This window comes from Balaenoptera musculus, chromosome 7 (genome assembly GCF_009873245.2).
Source record: "Balaenoptera musculus isolate JJ_BM4_2016_0621 chromosome 7, mBalMus1.pri.v3, whole genome shotgun sequence".
Lineage (NCBI taxonomy): Eukaryota > Metazoa > Chordata > Mammalia > Artiodactyla > Balaenopteridae > Balaenoptera > Balaenoptera musculus.
Genome location: NC_045791.1, coordinates 97,724,738 through 97,743,811, shown reverse-complemented (window position 1 = coordinate 97,743,811; position 19,074 = coordinate 97,724,738). Strand labels below are relative to the sequence as shown.

Here is a 19,074-nt window from a genome sequence, read left to right as displayed (position 1 = left end):
TGGAGATACAATAACGAAAGCACAAATGGCAGGTGAGGAAAATAAAATGATTAAAGTGACAACATTTTCCTGTTCTTTCTAATGCTCCATTTTTTCAAGCTCAGATCTGCGTCTGAAATTTTTGAAGACAAACACTAAAGGTACAAAGATTAGTAATTAAGTCATAGATGTATGCATGTATAGCTTTAGGAAAGTTACTTTAAAACAGTTGAGGTTTCTTTTCGTTATTAAGGAGGACTTGGGTTAAATAATAACTAATATTTGTGCAGTGACTTTTTAAGTGTATTTTCATAGACATTATTTAATATTCATATCATTCCTGTTTTACAGATGAGGAAATTGAGGCTTAAAGAAGGTGAACGTCCTCCTAAAGAAAATATAATGCATGTAGAGAAGCTGGGCTTGAATTTCGCTCTGATGCCAAATCCTATGGTCTTTTCACCATGCCCCCCCTCCCCCAACCTGGCATGACAATTATTACTGAGACCAGATACCTATTTTTAAAGAACCCAAATTCTGTGATCCTAACCCATTATATCCATGTAACACTCACTAGAGGCCACCTGGCTGCCCTTGGGGCTAAGAGATTAAGATGTCGCATCTGATGAGACAATTGCCAAATTCTTATCCACACCATCCCACCAGTAACAGTTCAGCAGAAGCCTGGGACCAGTGTCTTTTACTCACCACTGGATAGATGTCACATCCAAAATGATGCCTATTGAGGGAATTGGTGTCTTCAGTCTTAGGAAATGTAGAGCATACAAAAGTTAAAATCATGCATAAGCCCACCTTCCTTCGGACAGCTAACCAACCACAAAAACCTGGAAACAACTCTAAATGCTCATGACAGGACACCAGTTAAATTATGCAACTGTTAATAAAACATTGTGAGATATACTGTTAAATGAAAAAAGAGGCAGCAAGAGTATATTTTGATCCCATTTGTAATTTTAAAAATCTATTTATAAGTAAATGCATGCAGGTTACATGAGGAACTGTGGATACTGGATCCACTGCGGGTTAGAACTAAGGGCTGGGGTGGGTGCCTTGAGTGCCATTTGAGTTTTTCATGCAAAAACAAATAAGGCTTGCTTCAGATAACAATGTAATCACTGCTAAGAAAACTTACTATTAGACTCCTCCCTCACATTTCTAATATATATTTTGTTCAATTTTATTTATTTTTATACAGCAGGTTCTTATTAGTCATCCATTTTATACACATCAGTGTATACATGTCGATCCCAATCGCCCAATTCATCACACCACCATCCCCACCCCCCGCTTTCCCCCCTTGGTGTCCATATGTTTGTTCTCTACATCTGTATCTCTATTTCTGCCCTGCAAACCGGTTCATCTGTACCATTTTTCTAGATTCCACGTATGTGCGTTAATATACGATATTTGTTTTTCTCTTTCTGACTTATTTCACTCTGTATGACAGTCTCTAGGTCCATCCACATCTCTACAAATGACCCAATTTCATTCCTTTTTATAGCTGAGTAATATTCCATTGTATATTTGTACCATATCTTCTTTACCCATTTGTCTGTCAATGGGCATTTAGGTTGCTTCCATGACCTGGCTATTGTAAACAGTGCTGCAATGAACATTGGGGTGCATGTGTCTTTTTGAATTATGGTTTTTTCTGGGTATATGCCCAGTAGTGGGATTGCTGGGTCATATCTAAGTATATTAATTGTCAGTCCTGCTGACCCTAGAAAAAAATAACTGCAAAATAATACTGAAAGATCAAAACCTTTATTTTTACAGACCCCTGAAAGCACAAATGCAATAGACATTAGCCACATGCCATGTTCAACTTTCTCATCTGATTAAAACCGCAAACTACTCCCATCTCCAAGTGTGCTGCCACAGGTCTTTGTGGGTAACCCAGCCAGCCAGCCAGCCAGCCTAGGAAACAGCCACACACACACACACACACAAAGGCATTTAAGTACACATGTCAATTAAATATAGTCTCAGATTTTGATGCTGGCGTGGGTTTTGTCCTCAGCAAGCACGTCATCAAACATATTTCTCAGTATGACCATGAATCTGGCCAGAGCAACTGCTTGGGGGAATCTGATGATCCACGTGGCCTCTAAGGAGTCAGAGTCCTGGGCTGTCCTCCCTTGCAAAGGCATGAGGGGCAGAGAGAGGCTCTCAGCCACGGAGGAATCCCTGCCTCAGTTCTACCCCCAATACTCCAAGAATCTTCCATCCTCTCTATACAGGTACCATCAGGAGTGGTGAGAAAGGGGGGCACTTAAGAGTCTTCCTTTGTTGTGTACCATTGGTACCAACAATAAAATCCACACTGTGCACAGTGGGGGCACAGATGAGGAAATAAAACCCATGGGGACACATAAAATTGACATTATAATTACTGACATTATAATCCTGCACACTGTAATCACAAAAAAGCCCCAGAACTAAACAACAACAAAAAACCCCCGCTGGTCTGTAATTTACACATTGATCCGAAGCAACCAGGGACTGAGCCCTCTGTCAGCTTCCAGTGGGAACAGTCCCAGAACAGCTGGCCTCACATCTCTCTTGAAGGTAGACTTGAGTACTGAAGGTAAGTGAACCAATATAAATCTACGCTCTTAACACTTACAATAAAACAACAAGAATTCACCACCAGCCTTCTCCTCTCTTTATATTATTTCAGCCCTAAGACGTTTGAAATCTTTCATAATATATTTAATAAAACGTATGATTCAATCATTTCACTATATAGCTTTTGCTATAACAGAAGGACTCCTGACCATCCTCACTGTACTACACAATCATGCTCTTGACTCTCATCCTTTCATGTCTTTTTTTTTTGCTTATTTTTTAATGGGTTATTTGGTCTGAACAGAGTTATTTTTACCAGAATCAAAAAAAAAAAAAGTTTCAAAATTTCCCTAGGCCTCCCAAAGCAGAATGTTCCAGAGTAGGTGATGAGGGCAAAGGGATGCTCTAAGTGATATCCTTTGAATGGGCATCTTTTCTTCAACTAGAAATAAATCAATTATGGATCATTTAACATCAAGTTTCAAAATAAGACAGAGTACTTCAACTTTTTATGCCCTTCTATCCATACTTTTAAAAGGCAATTCTACTCTGTAATTGAATAAGTCTCAAAAGACAGAACTCACACAGAGTAAACCCTTTGTCTGTAGTGGTACCATTTTTAATACTAACCGTTTCTAATATTAGCCTCCAAAATGAGCTCTCATTCTCCCCAACACTCTTGTCTTTAGCAAGAGCAAGCTAGAGATTTTTCAGCACATGCATTAATAATGAGCTGCTGCCCCCTTGATCTAAATCCTCACTTGCTTATACATACATCATCTTGGGAGCCATTGAGATGTTAAAAGCCAACATCTCTAACAGCAGCCTAAATATGGTGTTATAAAGCAAATATGAGCTATGCTCTGGCAGTAATTCAGGAAAACACTATTCTCCACCTTCAAAGGACCCTCCCTGGGAAGTCGCTCTCTTATTTTTCTGCGTAGATGTAATAAGAAGGGGATACTGGTAGGTTAAATTTAAATAATAAATTTATGACCTGTAAATTTTCCCAAGACATTTTCCTGTACATATCCTGATTCCTGGTGATTTAAGAAAAAAAAACTTAATTGAGCAACCCTAGGCCAACTTCCCTGTTTCACCATATTTTACAAATGTTCCCACCATTTTATCACCCATGTTCTGTGAGCGCAGCTATCTGTACCTCACGGAGGGAAAAACTTATGAGGATGGTATAAGGAACAGCTGCCCAGACCTTTTTTTAAAGCTCGGGTCATTCTAGTGGTACCCAAGTAAACTTGTGTTTCTCCATAAAGACTGAGAAAGCATTTGTCTTAAAAATGATGGTCATAAAAACAAAACAAAACAAAATGTTTTAACCTGTCCTTCCCACCTTCACCATCACCAAAAACCCAAACCCACAACAAAAGAAAAACAGCTCTGTAGAACTAAACGATTTGGGTTTTTGTAATGTGTCTCATAATTTTCTGGAAAAAAAAAAAATTCCACTGGAAAAAGCACAGACTTTTTTTTTTTTTTTAATGTATGTATGTATGTATGGATGGATGGATGGCTGGCTGGCTGGCTGGCTGGCTGTGTTGGGTCTTCATTTCTGTGCGAGGGCTTTCTCTAGTTGCGGCAAGTGGGGGCCACTCTTCATCGCGGTGCGCGGGCCTCTCACTGTCGCGGCCTCTCTTGTTGCAGAGCACAGGCTCAGTAGTTGTGGCTCACGGGCCTAGTTGCTCCGCGACATGTGGGATCTTCCCAGACCAGGGCTCGAACCCGTGTCCCCCGCATTGGCAGGCAGATTCTCAACCACTGCGCCACCAGGGAAGCCGCCACAGACATCTTTTAAATGGGATTCAGGCTCAGTATATCCTGAAATACGTCTCACCTTAGAGAAGGTCTAGCCTTGAATTACCTTGAGACAAGAGAAAACATGACCACGCTGCACTCTCTTGTCTTTCTACAGAAGCGTCTGTGTATGAGGAAGTCTCTGGACGTGGTGTAAGGTCGGAGCGGCCGTCATGCTGACCCGATGAACCATGAACCACCCGATATTAGGCTAAAGGTCATTGACATTCCACACCTAGTTTTTCAGGCCATCACAGGCTCTCCTTACACATTCAGTCAGAGTTGGGTCATTTCACCTTGGCCTCCGGTCTACAATCTTATAGAACTCAGAAAAGATTTGGGTGGTGGTCACTCAGAAGAAATAAAAAAGATTTATATCTGGAAGGATTAAAGACTTTACAGAGTCCAGTCACACAACTGCATCCACCCAAGTTGTGAATGACCATCAACCACATCTCCGTGGCTTGCCTTCTGAGTGACCAGTCAGCTGTACTACATAGAAAGAAAACTGGATTTGCAGGCAGGCTCACACAACTCTTGCTGTAACCCCAGGGAATTATTTCTCATTGTGAAAGCAATGTCAGAGAAGCACTCGTCCTGATGGCCCTGGTTTGAGGTAGTTCCAGGGTTAGGGACCTTCCGTCTGTCTGGATTTGGTCCCCTTCACACATGCCAAATCTTCTCCCTTCTCCTACTTGGCAAGTAATTTAACATTGAACTAGCTGGTGATAAGAACGGCAGATAATTGTCCCCAATCCTTCCGGTCTAGGTGTTCTTTGTCTCTAAAGGCTGGTATTGCTGGCTGCATTTCCTTGTGCTAGAACATCTGCACATATGTGGAAGGTGGGGAGGTGAGGAGAATCACCATTTCATGATGAGATACTCTGTCATACAGCAGTCCATGAGCAAACAAAATTACCAGTTAAGAGGCTGGGGAGGAAATGGAGAGCTAAGGAAATGCATAAGAATAAAAACTCAATATGCAGGCTAACAAAATTATGGGAGCCATAATCACAGGATGTAGGAAAGAAAATTCACTTATGACCATGCAGACGATGTTGGTTGTCGGTGAAGGCGCCCTGGATACGTATCTACTCAACTCACTGGGGGAACAGCCAATCGGACTCTCATATTACTTTACACAACATCCATTTCCATTCTCAGGTTGACGGCAAAGGCTGTGCTATCAACACTTGGCAAAGCCAATTTCCCACTCATTTTGAACGACTGTCAACATGATGACCGTGAACAGGGGTAGCTACCAACTCTGTGTGCCAGTGTCGGTCTAAATGCTAGAGACCTGAGCATACTATTTCCATAACACCTTCAATCAGCTGTATGTCTATCAGTACCCCCAACACTCCTCACTACCCTGCCCCCCACCTTTCCTGGTTATCACTTCTCTTCCTTCCAAAAGGAAATCAGAGACATTCCAGTATAAGTTAGGATCCACACTGTCATGACAGCACTACTCTCCTCCACCCCCATCACCACCACCAGGAACCCCGACTTCACCTCTCACTTGGGAAAATAATGGGCCCTGGTCTGAGATTTAACCTCCCTCCTGGGAAGCATATAAACCTTGTGACAATCTCTTTTGCATGGCCGTGAAGTTCAGGTGGAGGTTCTCACAACTCGGGAACGAAAGCTCTCAGCCAGAGTGCCCTGGAATTTAATTCCTCCTGTTGGTAACACATTTCTGACAAGCCAAGGTTCAGACATACACCTGGTCAGGCCCAAGGTGACAGCGTACCATTCTCAGTTCTGGTCCAGGGCACCAGCATCCTGATTCCTCAGCCTCCCTGCCAAGAGACCGCTGGTCTAGGTAAGCCCTATGACAGGGCCTGCTTGGGGTAAACTTAATGACATCAACTTTTAAAGCGCAACCAAAAAAAATGTAACTCACCACCTCCTGAAAGGAAAATATTCTAAAAACTAAGATTACAGTGCATTTGACAAGGGGTTGGAGACATGTAAATATTCTCTAGCCCATCATCTCTGAAAATCAAGTTTCCTTTTCATTTGGCTGCAATCATGTCTTTCCTCTGAAAGACTCTTTTTTTTCTCCCCCACTTTATCTCCTGTCTTTGCTGCTTCCTTCTCATCTTTGACACGGTATCTTCATTACAAGGTTTCTCCCAGGCAGAGAAGAATGGGTTCTCCTCCCCTGGAGTTAGATGACTGTCCTCCTGTAGAGCCAGTCTTTGAGCAGGAAGGGACAAGAGTCCCAGAGAATCCCCTTCCTGACGCCTGTTCACCGCAGGGAGCGAAGGAAGGAGGCTGGACCAACATAGGCGGAGTGGAGGGGGAGAGAGTAGGCCGCCACTGATTTTCCAGCCGGTCAGTGAGTGATTAACTCTAGCTATTAGGAGGGGCTGTTGATCACACCGTCAGCACCTCCCCAACAGGACTGTAAGTGGGGCTATAACCTCCCCGTGACCCTTTGTAATGAGAGAAGCTTGACGCGAGCTGGCGAGCCTCAGCCTTCCGAGCCAACAGGCACTTCCCATGCTCTTCTCTCCGAGCCCTTTCCTCTGCAATTTCCACATTCCACTGTCAGGCTGGGGTCCCTGTGATGGTGAGCAATGCCAGTAATTTTACAGAACTGTCTGATGAGGTGCCTTACCAGATTTGAATCACAGCAAATGTTTGGTGTTAGAGTTGGAGAAGACCAACTCGAAGGTGGCTTTCCACTTAAAATCCAGCTGTCTTCTTAGAAGGCTTGCTTGCCATTTAGACTGCTTGGGAACACTGGTTTCCAAATGAATACAGAAATCAGTCACAAAGACGGGTGATACATTTTGAACATTCTAGATTTGCCATAAGCAATTTAAACGTGAGTTATAAGTAAATTATAAGTAAAATCAGCCCCGTGTCCAAAAGCCACCTCCATGGAATAGGCCTTCCCTGACCACCTTACCTAAGACAGCTGCCTGTTGCCACTCTGTCTGCATACCCTGCTTTTATTTTTCTTCATAGAACTCTACCCTGCCTGCACTTAGACTCTACATTTTGATTGTATCAGCCTCATCCCCGCCCCAAGTGGACGCTTGGCCCAGAGTCTGGGACAGTGCCTGGCTCTGGCTCAGTTTTGGACCTTTGCCCTTTCTGCTTATCTCAGCCTGCAGCTTTCTCCCCCAACTCCTCCGCTGGCTGGCTACTTTTCATCCTTCAGGGCTTAAGTGAAACTAGCACCAAGTACCCTTTCTTGACCACCTTCTCTAAAGTAGGTCTCTGCTCTCAACCTTATTGTGTCCTAAACAACAATCGTATAATCTTTAATTTCTGTATTGATTTACTTGTTACTCTGTTTTGCCTACAAGTAAACCTCAGAAGAGCAGGATGGAGTCTTTCTTGTTCGTTGCTTAATCCCCAGCACTTAGCATAGTATTTCATAACAGGCCCTGGTCAGATGTTTCTTAAATGAATGAATGAAATTTAATAGTTGTTGCTCATCAGTTACAAGATAAGAAAGAGACCTGAGGCTCTTTTAAAAAGGCAAATAAAATCTGGTTTCTGGTTCAAAGATCCCTTCACAGTTCAGAAACATATAGAATTACTACTTTCATACTGAAAAAACCTTGGTGAAATCTTGACCAAATCTGTGTCCTGAATTTCCATCAGGGCCACTGGGGAACCACTCAAGATGGGGAACAATTCCATTTTAAAAAGCTCTCTAGGAGGCTCCCTTAGCACTCTGTAGAATTTTCTAATGTATCTTTAGCACTCTGAACTGTAGTTACTTCTTTACATCTGTTTCCTCTAGGGGGACAGCTCTTAAATCCTCTTTGTAGAAACAGGCTTTATTTATTTTATTCATTAATTATTTATTGAGTTGCTACTACATGCCAGGTTCAAGGAACAATAAAGAACCATCTAGTAGGGAATATAGATACAAGGTTCAAGGTGGCTTATCTAGAGACAACGCCTTTGCTGAGACTTGGAGCAGGTGAAAGCATGCAAGGCAGTAGCAACAGTAGGAAGGAAGTATAAAGTAGAGCGTGGATATGTCTGCAGTGCAGGAACTGGCGTGGGAGTGGGAGTCGTCAGCAGTTCTGTGATTCCAGAGAAGAGAACAGATAGGGGGAAGTGTTAAAGGTAGAGATTTAGGCAGAAGTCCATTATGAAAGCCCTTATAGGTAATTTTAAGGTGCTTGGACATTAATATGTTTTAAAGAGTGGTTCATGGTCATACTTGCATCTGAGATAGGTCACTCTATATAAGTACCACACGCTATACCGATTGCACCACTGCAGCTCCTGAGATAGGTCATTCTACATGCTGTGGGGAGGATGGATTTGAAGGTCATAAGATAGCTGGAAGGAGATTCATTAGATGGTTCGCATGAGCATGCAAAATAAAGATGATGCAGGCTTGAAGTGAGGGAATGTTTCCAGAATTGTTGGAAATCTAAAATTACAAGTGCCCAGTATAGACCAAAAATCTTTACTAAATGAATAAATGCACAAACTGTGGCTCCCTGGAGAATTACACTCTGTTCACTACTCCATCTGAGAAGTGAAGACCTAACGGACATGAACTGTTTTAAGTTGGTTGTCTCTATTTTGTAGCTTTTCTGTTTCATATCTTCCTGTGTGAAGGAAGATCATTCAGATGTTTTGGTTTAAACGTCCTGCTTTTTGGATCTACCAAGCTCATGAAAAAATTAGAGAAAAGAAGTCACTTCTATTGGTAAACAACTTGGGACTTACGGCTTGTAGCCAGTATACAAAATAGTATGGGACAACTTCTTCAATACTATGTAAATCCTAGCATATAACTTCTAAGTTACATACTAGAATATTTAGGACTGAAAAAAATATTCCGTGCTTCATTACTACAGACCTGATCATACAACTGGTTAAATTAAGGTCCTTGAATTAGAATTCAAGGAATTAGAATTAGAATTAGAATTCAAAGTAGAATACATATTTGATGGAGTTAATCAACAGCCTAGGTGTCCTAATAGAATTAAAACTGACTTTCCATGTATTATTTTAAAATGATATAGCACTCCTTAAAACCCATATTTTTTGTGGACTATTTATTCCTTAGAAACAATAATAAAACAAGGTGACTGACTGGACACAGCTGAGAAGGAGCTACCTGACAGCAAATTCTCAATGTCTCTAGTTAACGCTGGGAAAGCCAGCTCTAAAATATATAAAGCGAGAGAGAATAAAAATAAATATTGGGGGCTTCCCTGGTGGCGCAGTGGTTGAGAATCTGCCTGCTAATGCAGGGGAACACGGGTTCGAGCCCTGGTCTGGGAAGATCCCACATGCCGCGGAGCAACTAGGCCCGTGAGCCACAACTACTGAGCTTGCGCATCTGGTGCCTGTGCTCCACAACAAGAGAGGCCGCGACAGTGAGAGGCCCGCGCACCGCGATGAAGAGTGGCCCCCGCTCACCACAACTAGAGAAAGCCCTCGCACAGAAACGAAGACCCAACACAGCCAAAAATAAATAAATAAATAAAATTAAAAATAAATAAATAAATATTGGGGGGTGGAAGTTGCTTTTGTAGTTACATTTGAATATAGTTATCTCTAACGCTTGTGATTTGGAGCTATAACTACAAAGTTAGTAAATCGCTTTGTGTTTGAGCAGCAATCTAGTCTCAAGTGTATGTGAAATACTAGCCTAAGCAAAATGACTCCTCCTCATTTTCTTTGTTTTTCAAATGATGCTTTGGTTAGAGGAAGAATTCAAATGCCTTCCTGAAAGCTATTCTGCAATACAAAAGATTGTATGTTGCATAAGGGAAGTAAACACTGAGTAAATTTTGCTGCAAATGATCTTGGAAAGTGAGAACTGTAGTACAGCACGTGGAGGGACTCCCAGGTTGAATTCTCTGCTTCCTTGCTGTCTTTATCAAATAAAAAACAATCTGGATTCTGGCAAGGATAGCTTTAGTTGAAAGGATTATTGCAACTGGGAGACCTCTCTGATCATAAGACCTGTGAGTGTAAGGTAGCAGGTATTTTGTCCAGATTGGCCAGTGGGGATGGAGTTCAAACCATTTATAAGACAAAGAGTGGGAATTGGAGGGTCCGTGACTGACCTTGTCACAGGTAAACACGGGGGGTGGTGGGGGACCTGTAAGTCTTGTCTAAGTCACATGGGGAAGGACGGTTCCTTGTAGTAAATCATTCCTAGAACACAAAAGGGTGGGTGAATTATCTTCATGGTTTCTGTTTTCCAGGAGCACAGACAGGGCCCAGGTAAAATTCAGCAGGGTCACCTTCTTTCTTTTATTTTTAAGCAAAGAGTGTATTTAGGGCTTTATCTAATCAGGTTTTGATTTGCAGGAGAAAATGTAGATGTAAAAAGGGTGAAAGTACTTTAAGATAAACTCTGACAACGGCAAACCCCTTCAGGCTCTCAAACCATCAGCGACTCTTAGGTTGGGGGTGTCATCTACAAATTGGTGCTTGCCATCTACCTCTACAAGGATCAGATTATGAGCCACTGCAGCTGCTGACCTTCGACACCCCCTGAAAGGAGTTCAGGGTGGAGATCAGGAATGAGGCACTCTGTGCTCTCGGAAAACTGGCAAGGACAGGTCTTCAGATAGTTAGATATTTTCAGGAGAAGATTTTATGAGCCCAATTCTTGCATCTCCTCGGATCTAGAAAAGCACTAAAATCCTTCATGATGACGTCTGCTCCTTGTGACTAGCAGTAACCTTCTGCAAAAAATATGTGCCTGATTGCATGGACTCCCCCTTCACCAAAATTACATATATACGGACCTCCCCCCCCACCTCTTTGGAGCAGTTTCTCAGAGCTGTCTGAAATGCTGTCTCCCGGGCTCTAGTCCTCAGTTTGCCCCAAATATAACTTAACTCACAACTCTCACATTGTGTATTTTTTTTCAGTCGACAAGGGCCAGCTGAGGAAGAGCTGTCAGGGGCTTTCTGAGAAGCTGACACGAGGTGAAGCCAAGATTTCCAGCACTGAGTGAAAAGGAGCAAACTTTCCTTTAAAATTAAAAGAACCACCCCCCGACCCCCAAAGTGGTCCAGTCTTTCCTGACTGTTTAAATGTCTTTAAATCCTGCTCAGCTTTACGCAACATATCTTATGATGCTAGATGTACAATTGTTTTCCTTTGAACTTTCATTGAGGGGTGCATTTTCCCATCCACCAATATTCTCTCTAAATCCACCACCCACTGTCCAGCCTATTAGGCCCTTTCCAAAGATTCTTCATTTGCTTCAAAGAGAACCTTTATTTTAGGCTTGACACAGGATGATGAAGTAAGAAGAGGGCTGGAGTGAGAACGAGGTCTGGGTGATATTAATATCTCATCCTTAGTTTCATCTTATGTAAATATAGATATTAATAGCTTACAAAAATGATGTTGGATTGAGATAAAAATATGTTTGGAAATGCTCTGCCATCTGTGGAGTTGTATGTTTTTTAAAAACCTTATTTTTAGAAACAATGACTTGACTCATAGAACTTCTTTCTTATTTACATGCTCCTGACATCACATTTTAGATATAGATACGCTACAGAACCTACTTCTACAGAGTTTACGTCCAGCTGTTCTTACAGTGGAGATGGAGCGCTGGTGTGAGACCAAATGCACCCTCGTACCACCCCATCATTTTAAGAGACAAGCACGTTTTCACATCATTTACTTTTTTCAGACTTGGCTATGGTGCACCTATGAAACCAAGCAGGACCCTATGGGGCTCCTGGGCATGGGAGCCTTTCTGTTCAGCCCCCATGACCTGAGGCCAGCTAAAGGAGTGCAGGCCCTGCGCACACCCTAATTCTTCTCAGCAACCCCACCCTTGAACCACTGCTATAAGACTCCTCACCAAAGCCTTCCAGGTTGGGACACACAGTTTTTTGGGGCAGGAACCCACTGTGTCTCCCTTTGCCTGGCAAAGCAATTCTTTTCTACTTCACCCAAAACTTTGTCTCCGAGATTCGATTCGGCACCGGTGCACAGAGGTCGCACTTTCGGCATCAGCTAGAAGTAAATAGTTTAGGGATGGGATATTACATTACTGGTGATAACTAATGAATTAGGCTCAGGGTTATAAGACCACCAAACAAAAAACTACAAGTGAAGACCTGAGTTTGAATCTGTAAAAATACAGGATTCAGAAGATGTTTTAGGAGGCACCTTCAAAAGATTACTATGCTTGGGGCTCCCCTGGTGGTGCAGTGGTTGGGAGTCTGCCTGCCAATGCAGGGGACACGGGTTCGAGCCCTGGCCCGGGAAGATCCCACATGCCGCGGAGCGGCTGGGCCCGTGCGCCACAACTGCTGAGCTTGAGCTCTGGAGCCCGCGAGCCACAACTACTGAAGCCCGCGTGCCTAGAGCCCATGCTCCGCAACGGGAGAGGCCACTGCAGTGAGAGGCCTGCGCACCGCGGCGAGGAGTGGTCCCCGCTCACCGCAACTGGAGAGAGCCCACGCACAGCAACGAAGACCCAACACAGCCAAAAAATAAATAAATATATAAATAAATAAAATTGTTTTAAAAAAAAAAGATTACTATGCTTGTCTTCTTGGTTGGATCAATGTCCAGTGTTTAAATATACATAGTTTCAGAATTTCAGGTTGCAAAGGATGAAAAATGTCCAGGTGACCACAAAGGAGTATTTAACATTGTCTAGGTTTGATTTGGGTGTCCCTTCACCTTGAGTTTTCTAGGAGAATTTCCACCACAAAAACTCTGTTCCACTTACCAAGCACATCCTATGCATGGCTCTTCATATTTTAATCTTAAAGATAACACACTAAAAAGGCTCTAGGTGGTTTTATGCCTCTTTTATAAATTTTCCTTAAAATATATTCCTCATGAATGTATATAAGGTTATACAAAATTAACATCCATAAGAGAGCTAGATAACAGATTAGCACACGCTTAGACATCCTTTTAGGCATCTGAGATGTTTTAAATAAAGACAGGCACCTGGTTTTCTGAAACTCAGGCTCTTGACAGAGTTATAATGATTTAATCCTTTTCGTGTTAAAGACACACCCTTTTGATTGCCCTGTAGGGGAAATAGTCTAGCATTCTTTGTAGATTAGTAGACTTTTTTTTTTTTTTTAAGCATAAAACCCAGTCTTATACATTTGAAAAGCTTTCTACAGTACAAATTCAGGTTTAAATTTCTGAATCCAGCCCCCAGTGGGTTAAAGCCTCAAAGAACACTTAGCTTGTTTGGAATGCTTATCCAAGTGAATGAGCCCCCTGATCCTTTTTTTTTTATTTAATGAATTCTCATAAAACAGCCCCATTGTGGTCTTTGTTGGCTAAAGAAAAACGGAGAGCAGTTCAATCCATCGCCCTGTATCCATTCTTTCTGCTAAATATTTTCCCCAATTATGTAGACAAATGCTGAAAACTGCTCAACTTTTATTTCACATAACCCAGGTTTAAGAAGCCCTCATTGGGGCATGGTCAGGCTGGGAGGGGCTCCTGTCCAGTGGCAGCCCCTGTACAGGTATGCCATGGATTGTAGAGTTAGTATTAAATCCAGAGTTTCATTTTCTCCTTTGACTAAACCTTCTATTATGGCCTAATAAAGAAATCAGCTCTCTTATTTCACTCATTTAGCCTTTATTTGTTCATCAGTGTTAGTTTAAAAGGAAGCCAGCTTACTGCTGCTCCGTTGCTAATTTCCAAGTTCGAGTTTCTGGAAAAACCGTGTCCCAACCCCTAGAGTCGAATTGCTACGTATTTGAAAAACATTTTCAAATCGAAACATTTTTTTCCCTTCTGATTTCAGTGCCTGTGAATGCCAGAAGAAATTTAATTTTAAGAGGAACAAAAACATAACATCTTTTTCTAGTTAAATTGGAGCATATGCAATGCAAACAATGGATTTTTATGTGTACACACACGTTACCGAGTCCAAGCTCGCTCTGCTCGCCGCACGACAGGCTAATGAATCGGAGACGAGGTGTTGAGGCAGGGAAGACGACTTTAGACTTTATTCGGAAAGCCGGCAGACCGAGAAGATGGCAGACTAAAGTCTCAAAATAACCGTCTTATCAGGGTTTAGATGCCAGTTTCTTTTATAGCACAGAGAGGGGGAGGAGATGAGGAAGTAAAGTAAAAAACCCATAAGTTTTGCAAATATCCCCTGGAATGGCCAGCCTCGGGGAGGGGATGTGTTAATTTCTTCTTTCTTGCGGCCATCCACAGGTGGACAGGGTCCGGATGTTTCCCTGAACAAATGCACTTTGGTTAAACGTTCAGGCAGAGGGGCAGAGTTCCCCGAGGCAGGCCATTATGTATAGACAGTATCCTTTCAGTGAACGAAAGCAAGGGGAAGCAAAGGTTAAAGTAAAAGAAACAGATCCAATATGTAGTCAGATCTGGCTCTTCCCTGTTACACTTACACACACACACACACACACACACACACACACACGCACGCACGCGCGCGCAAGCTCAGAGCAAGACTGTGTGCTTAATGTTTGCCATTGCTTTGTGCCCGGACTAGGACAGCCCTGAACCCTCACCAAACCCTCCCTCCCTTGGTGTGCATTTGCAGGGCCAAGTGATTTCTAGCGATTCAGATCTGGTGGGCCCAACAAAGGGTCTCAGGACTTTTTTCAGAGAATCACTAACTATTGTTCCTCATGGGGACCCCAAGAAAACTGGTAGGAGCCAACCCAAGGTGTGTGGAGGTCACGTGGGGGAAATTGTATAGGGCCAGATGCATTGTTGAAGCCGGAACATATGATTAAAAAGACAGAATATCTTAAAAAATACATCGCCATCAATATTTATATAATCGTAAAACTTTCAAAATAAGAGAGGTCATTTGGGGGCTTCCCTGGTGGCGCAGTGGTTAAGAATCTGCCTGCCAATGCAGGGGACACGGGTTCGAGCCCTGGTCTGGGAAGATCCCACATGCCGCAGAGTGGCTGGGCCCGTGAGCCACAACTACTGAGCCTGCGCGTCTGGAGCCTGTGCTCCGCAACAAGAGAGGCCGCGATAGTGAGAGGCCCGCGCACCGCGATGAAGAGTGGCCCCCGCTTGCCGCAACTGGAGAAAGCCCTCGCACAGAAACGAAGACCCAACACAGCAAAAATAAATAAATAAAATAATAAAATAATAATAATAATTTTTTAAAAAAAGAGGTCATTTTGTTCAACTCCACATTTCAGAGATGGTCAAACTGAGGCCAGAGATTAAAAAAAAAAAAAAATCAGCCAAGTGACATTTATCTTTTTTTTTTTTAATTAATTATTTTTGGGGCTTCCCTGGTGGCGCAGTGGCTGAGCCTGCGCATCTGGAACCTGTGCTCGGCAACAAGAGAGGCCGCGATAGTGAGAGGCCCGCGCACCGCGATGAAGAGTGGCCCCCGCTTGCCGCAACTAGAGAAAGCCCTCGCACAGAAACGAGGACCCAACATAGACATAAATAAATAAAAATAAATAAATTTTTTTAAAACATTAATTATTTTTGGCTGCGTTGAGTCTTCGTTGCTGCTTGTGGGCTTTCTCTAGTTGCGGTGAGCAGGGGCTACTCTTCGTTGCGGTGCGTGGGCTTCTCACTGCGGTGGCTTCTCTTGTTGCGGAGCACGGGCTCTAGGCGCGCGGGCTTCAGCAGTTGTGGCACACGGGCTCAGTGGTTGTGGTACGCGGGCTCAGTAGTTGTGGTGCACGGGCTTAGTTGCTCTGCGGCATGTGGGATCTTCCTGGACGAGGGATCGAACCCGTGTCCCCTGCATTGGCAGGCGGATTCTTAACCACTGCGCCACCAGGGAAGTCCCACTTGGCTAATTATTAAGAAACTCTGGACTAACTGATTACCCACCTGTAACAGCCAGCAGTTATGAGCCCATCCCAGCCTGGCCATCCCCTCGACTCCAAGGTGTCTCCCTCTATTTCACTAAAACATGTACTATGTAAAATAGAGGTGGAACAATTCTCACTTGGATTAGAATCCCAGTCTTCTAATTCATAAGGTAACGAAACTATCCTTTGAGTCAATGATTTCTTTTAGGTTAAGATTCGTGAGTCACCCCCGTCTCATTCCCCTCTTTTTCTTAGGTATGCACCATGAACCCCAAGTCATGTTTAATGTTCTATCAAACCATTTATCACAAAGTATCATTTAAACTGTGTCCTGTGATCAAAGAGCGCATAGATAGAGAGACAGGCAGGCAAATTGATGGAAAAGGGGAATCACCCTCAAATCAATAAATGTGGTAGGATTTAGGGAACTTTTTCTTTTCTCAATTTTTTATTAACACAGTTCACTACTTGTAAAATGAAAAATAAAATTAGTTGGGCATGTTTAATACACAAAAAAGCTCGACTATATTTAACACAATTAAGGAAAATGGTTCGTGAGGGCAGCGGTTCATAACCAGGATTCTGGAATCAGACAGTCACGGGCTCAAATCCTGAGTCTGCTCCCTACTGGCTACATCAACTTGGCTGGCTTTCCATGCTGCTTCCTCACCTTTAAAATGACAATAATAGTGCCTATACCTCACTCCATAATGTTTATAGGGTCCACGGCCCCAAGTCCAGCACCCACTTGGAACTCAGTAAGATGACTACGGCTGGCTGTACAGAGAGCTGTTGTCATCTTGAAGGCTGGCACAGAGGCTCTGCTCACGTTTAGGATCTTTACAGTGTTATTTGTTCATAAGCAGTTAGACTGTGGCCCCTTGAAAATGATATATTCACTCCGCCTCACAGGGGACATAATAAGGTCACATGAGTGGGACTCAGCCCAGCGAGGAGAGCACTGGGGCTGGGCCTCGGGCACCACCAGGACTGCTGCAGGAGGCAAGAGGCCAAAGTGAGAGGGCACCCTAGGTCAGAGGTCAGCCTCAGTTTCCCAGATTAACCCTCAGATGGCTGAGGCCCAGCTCCCCCAAAGCAAGCACAAAGCCTCCCAGCCACCATGCCCACTGAGGCCACTGGTGCAACAGGGCTGACTGGCGCCTGGTGGCAGCTGGGCCTGGAAGAAAAGGAATGGAGGTCAAGGCTGTAGTCTGCACTGGGGAGAAGGGGCTGCAAAGGGTGCACCTAGGGAAGCCCCAGGGCTGCCCTGGTGAAAGGAGAGGGAAGAAGAGAGGTGACCGCCATGAGGTTAACAAGACTGGGTGGGACTTCCCTGGTGGCGCAGTGGTTAAGAATCCACCTGCCAATGCAGGGGACACGGGTTCGAGCCCTGGTCCCGGAAGATCCCACATGCTGTGGAGCAACTAAGCCCGTGCGCCACAACTACTGAGCCTGCGCTCTAGAGTCCACGATCCACAACTACTGAGCCCACGAGCCACAACTACTGAAGCCCGTGCGCCTAGAGCCCGTGCTCCACAACAAGAGAAGCCACCGCAGTGAGAAGACTGTGCACCGCAACGAAGAGTAGCCCCTGCTCACCGCAACTGGAGAAAGCCTGCGCACAGCAACGAAGACCCAATGCAGCCAAAAAAATTTTTTAAATAAATAAATAAATAAATAAATAAAAATAAATTTAAAAAAAACAAGACTGGGTTTGTCTACTACCTCTCAAGCTTCCAGAAAATTCCAGAGGCCAAAATACAGTATGGCCTCTCCAGCTGTAAATTGGTAGAGCACTTAGCTGGGAAAAACCTTTCCTTCCCCTTCTCAGCATAGGGGTCACTTCCTAATCCTATGGGAGAGCTGCTGAGGGGTGTAAGGCTCCTTCCCCCTCCACCAGAGTTTCCTCAGGGAAGGATTGTCCCCATAGCGCAAATCCCCACCTCTTCGTGGGACAAAGGCCCATCTTTTCCCTACTCCTCCTTTCCACTGGGCTCTTTGCAGAATTGGACAAGGAAGTGGAACGTGGGCCTCGGCCCAACAAGCCCGCGGGGTCAGCAGGCAGCCTCATCAGGCCTCCCCCTACTCCCTGCCCCCAACAAAGGTACCAAAGCCCTTCTCCTCTCCCAGGTCCCTGTAATGCCCTGGCCTTCTGGGGAGGGTAAAGAGTCTGGGACACACAGTCTGACAAGTGAGGGGGGACACCAGGGATGACAGCACAGAGAACTGCAGGACAAATGCCTGGGGAACCTGTGACATGAGTCTGCTGCACATACAGGGCACCTGCTAACGAGGCTGTGATGATATATGGAGCTTTTCCAACCAAATAGGCCCAATCCAATTATTATTTTGAATAATTGGGTTGAGGGGGAAAAAGAATTTAGCCATTTGAGGCAAGATGGTGCACTGGAAAGGAATGGATGGGGTTGGGAGATAGATGTACCTATTCTGCTTACTAGATGTGTCCCTTTGGGTAAATCACTTAACTACTCTTTGGGTCTTAGTTTTCTCACCTGTGAAATGGGGTTCTTGTATGTAAAGCATCTGGCAGGTAGAGAAGTCTCAGAAGGCAGCTGCTGTGAGAATCATACCCATTCAAGAATGCAGCTTTGGGACTTACCTGGTGGCGCAGTGGTTAGGAATCCACCTGCCAATGCAGGGGACACGGGTTCGAGCCCTGGTCTGGGAAGATCCCACATGCCGCGGAGCAACTAAGGCTGTGCACAACTACTGAGCCTGTGCTCTAGAGCCGGAGAGCCACAACTACTGAGCCCATGTGCCACAACTACTGAAGTCCACGCTTCTAGAGCCCATGCTATCCAACAAGAGAAGCCACTGCAATGAGAAGCCCGCGCACCACAATGAAGAGTAGCCCCTGCTCACCGCAACTAGAGAAAGCCTGCACGCAGCAACA

At 44.1% G+C, this 19,074-nt stretch overlaps 1 protein-coding gene across 3 annotated transcripts in view; it reads right to left on the bottom strand.

Moving 5' to 3' along the window:
- Positions 1 to 19,074, bottom strand: part of SGPP2 (sphingosine-1-phosphate phosphatase 2) — a 147,796-nt gene that overhangs the window by 72,504 nt on the left and 56,218 nt on the right. Inside the window, exon 4 of one of the 3 annotated variants that reach the window (XM_036857631.1) lies at positions 688 to 744. The exons of the other annotated variants lie outside the window; for them this stretch is intronic. Coding sequence (XP_036713526.1) covers positions 688 to 744 — 57 coding nt within the window. The remainder of the gene's footprint in view (positions 1 to 687; positions 745 to 19,074) is intronic. 3 annotated transcript variants of the gene reach the window in all.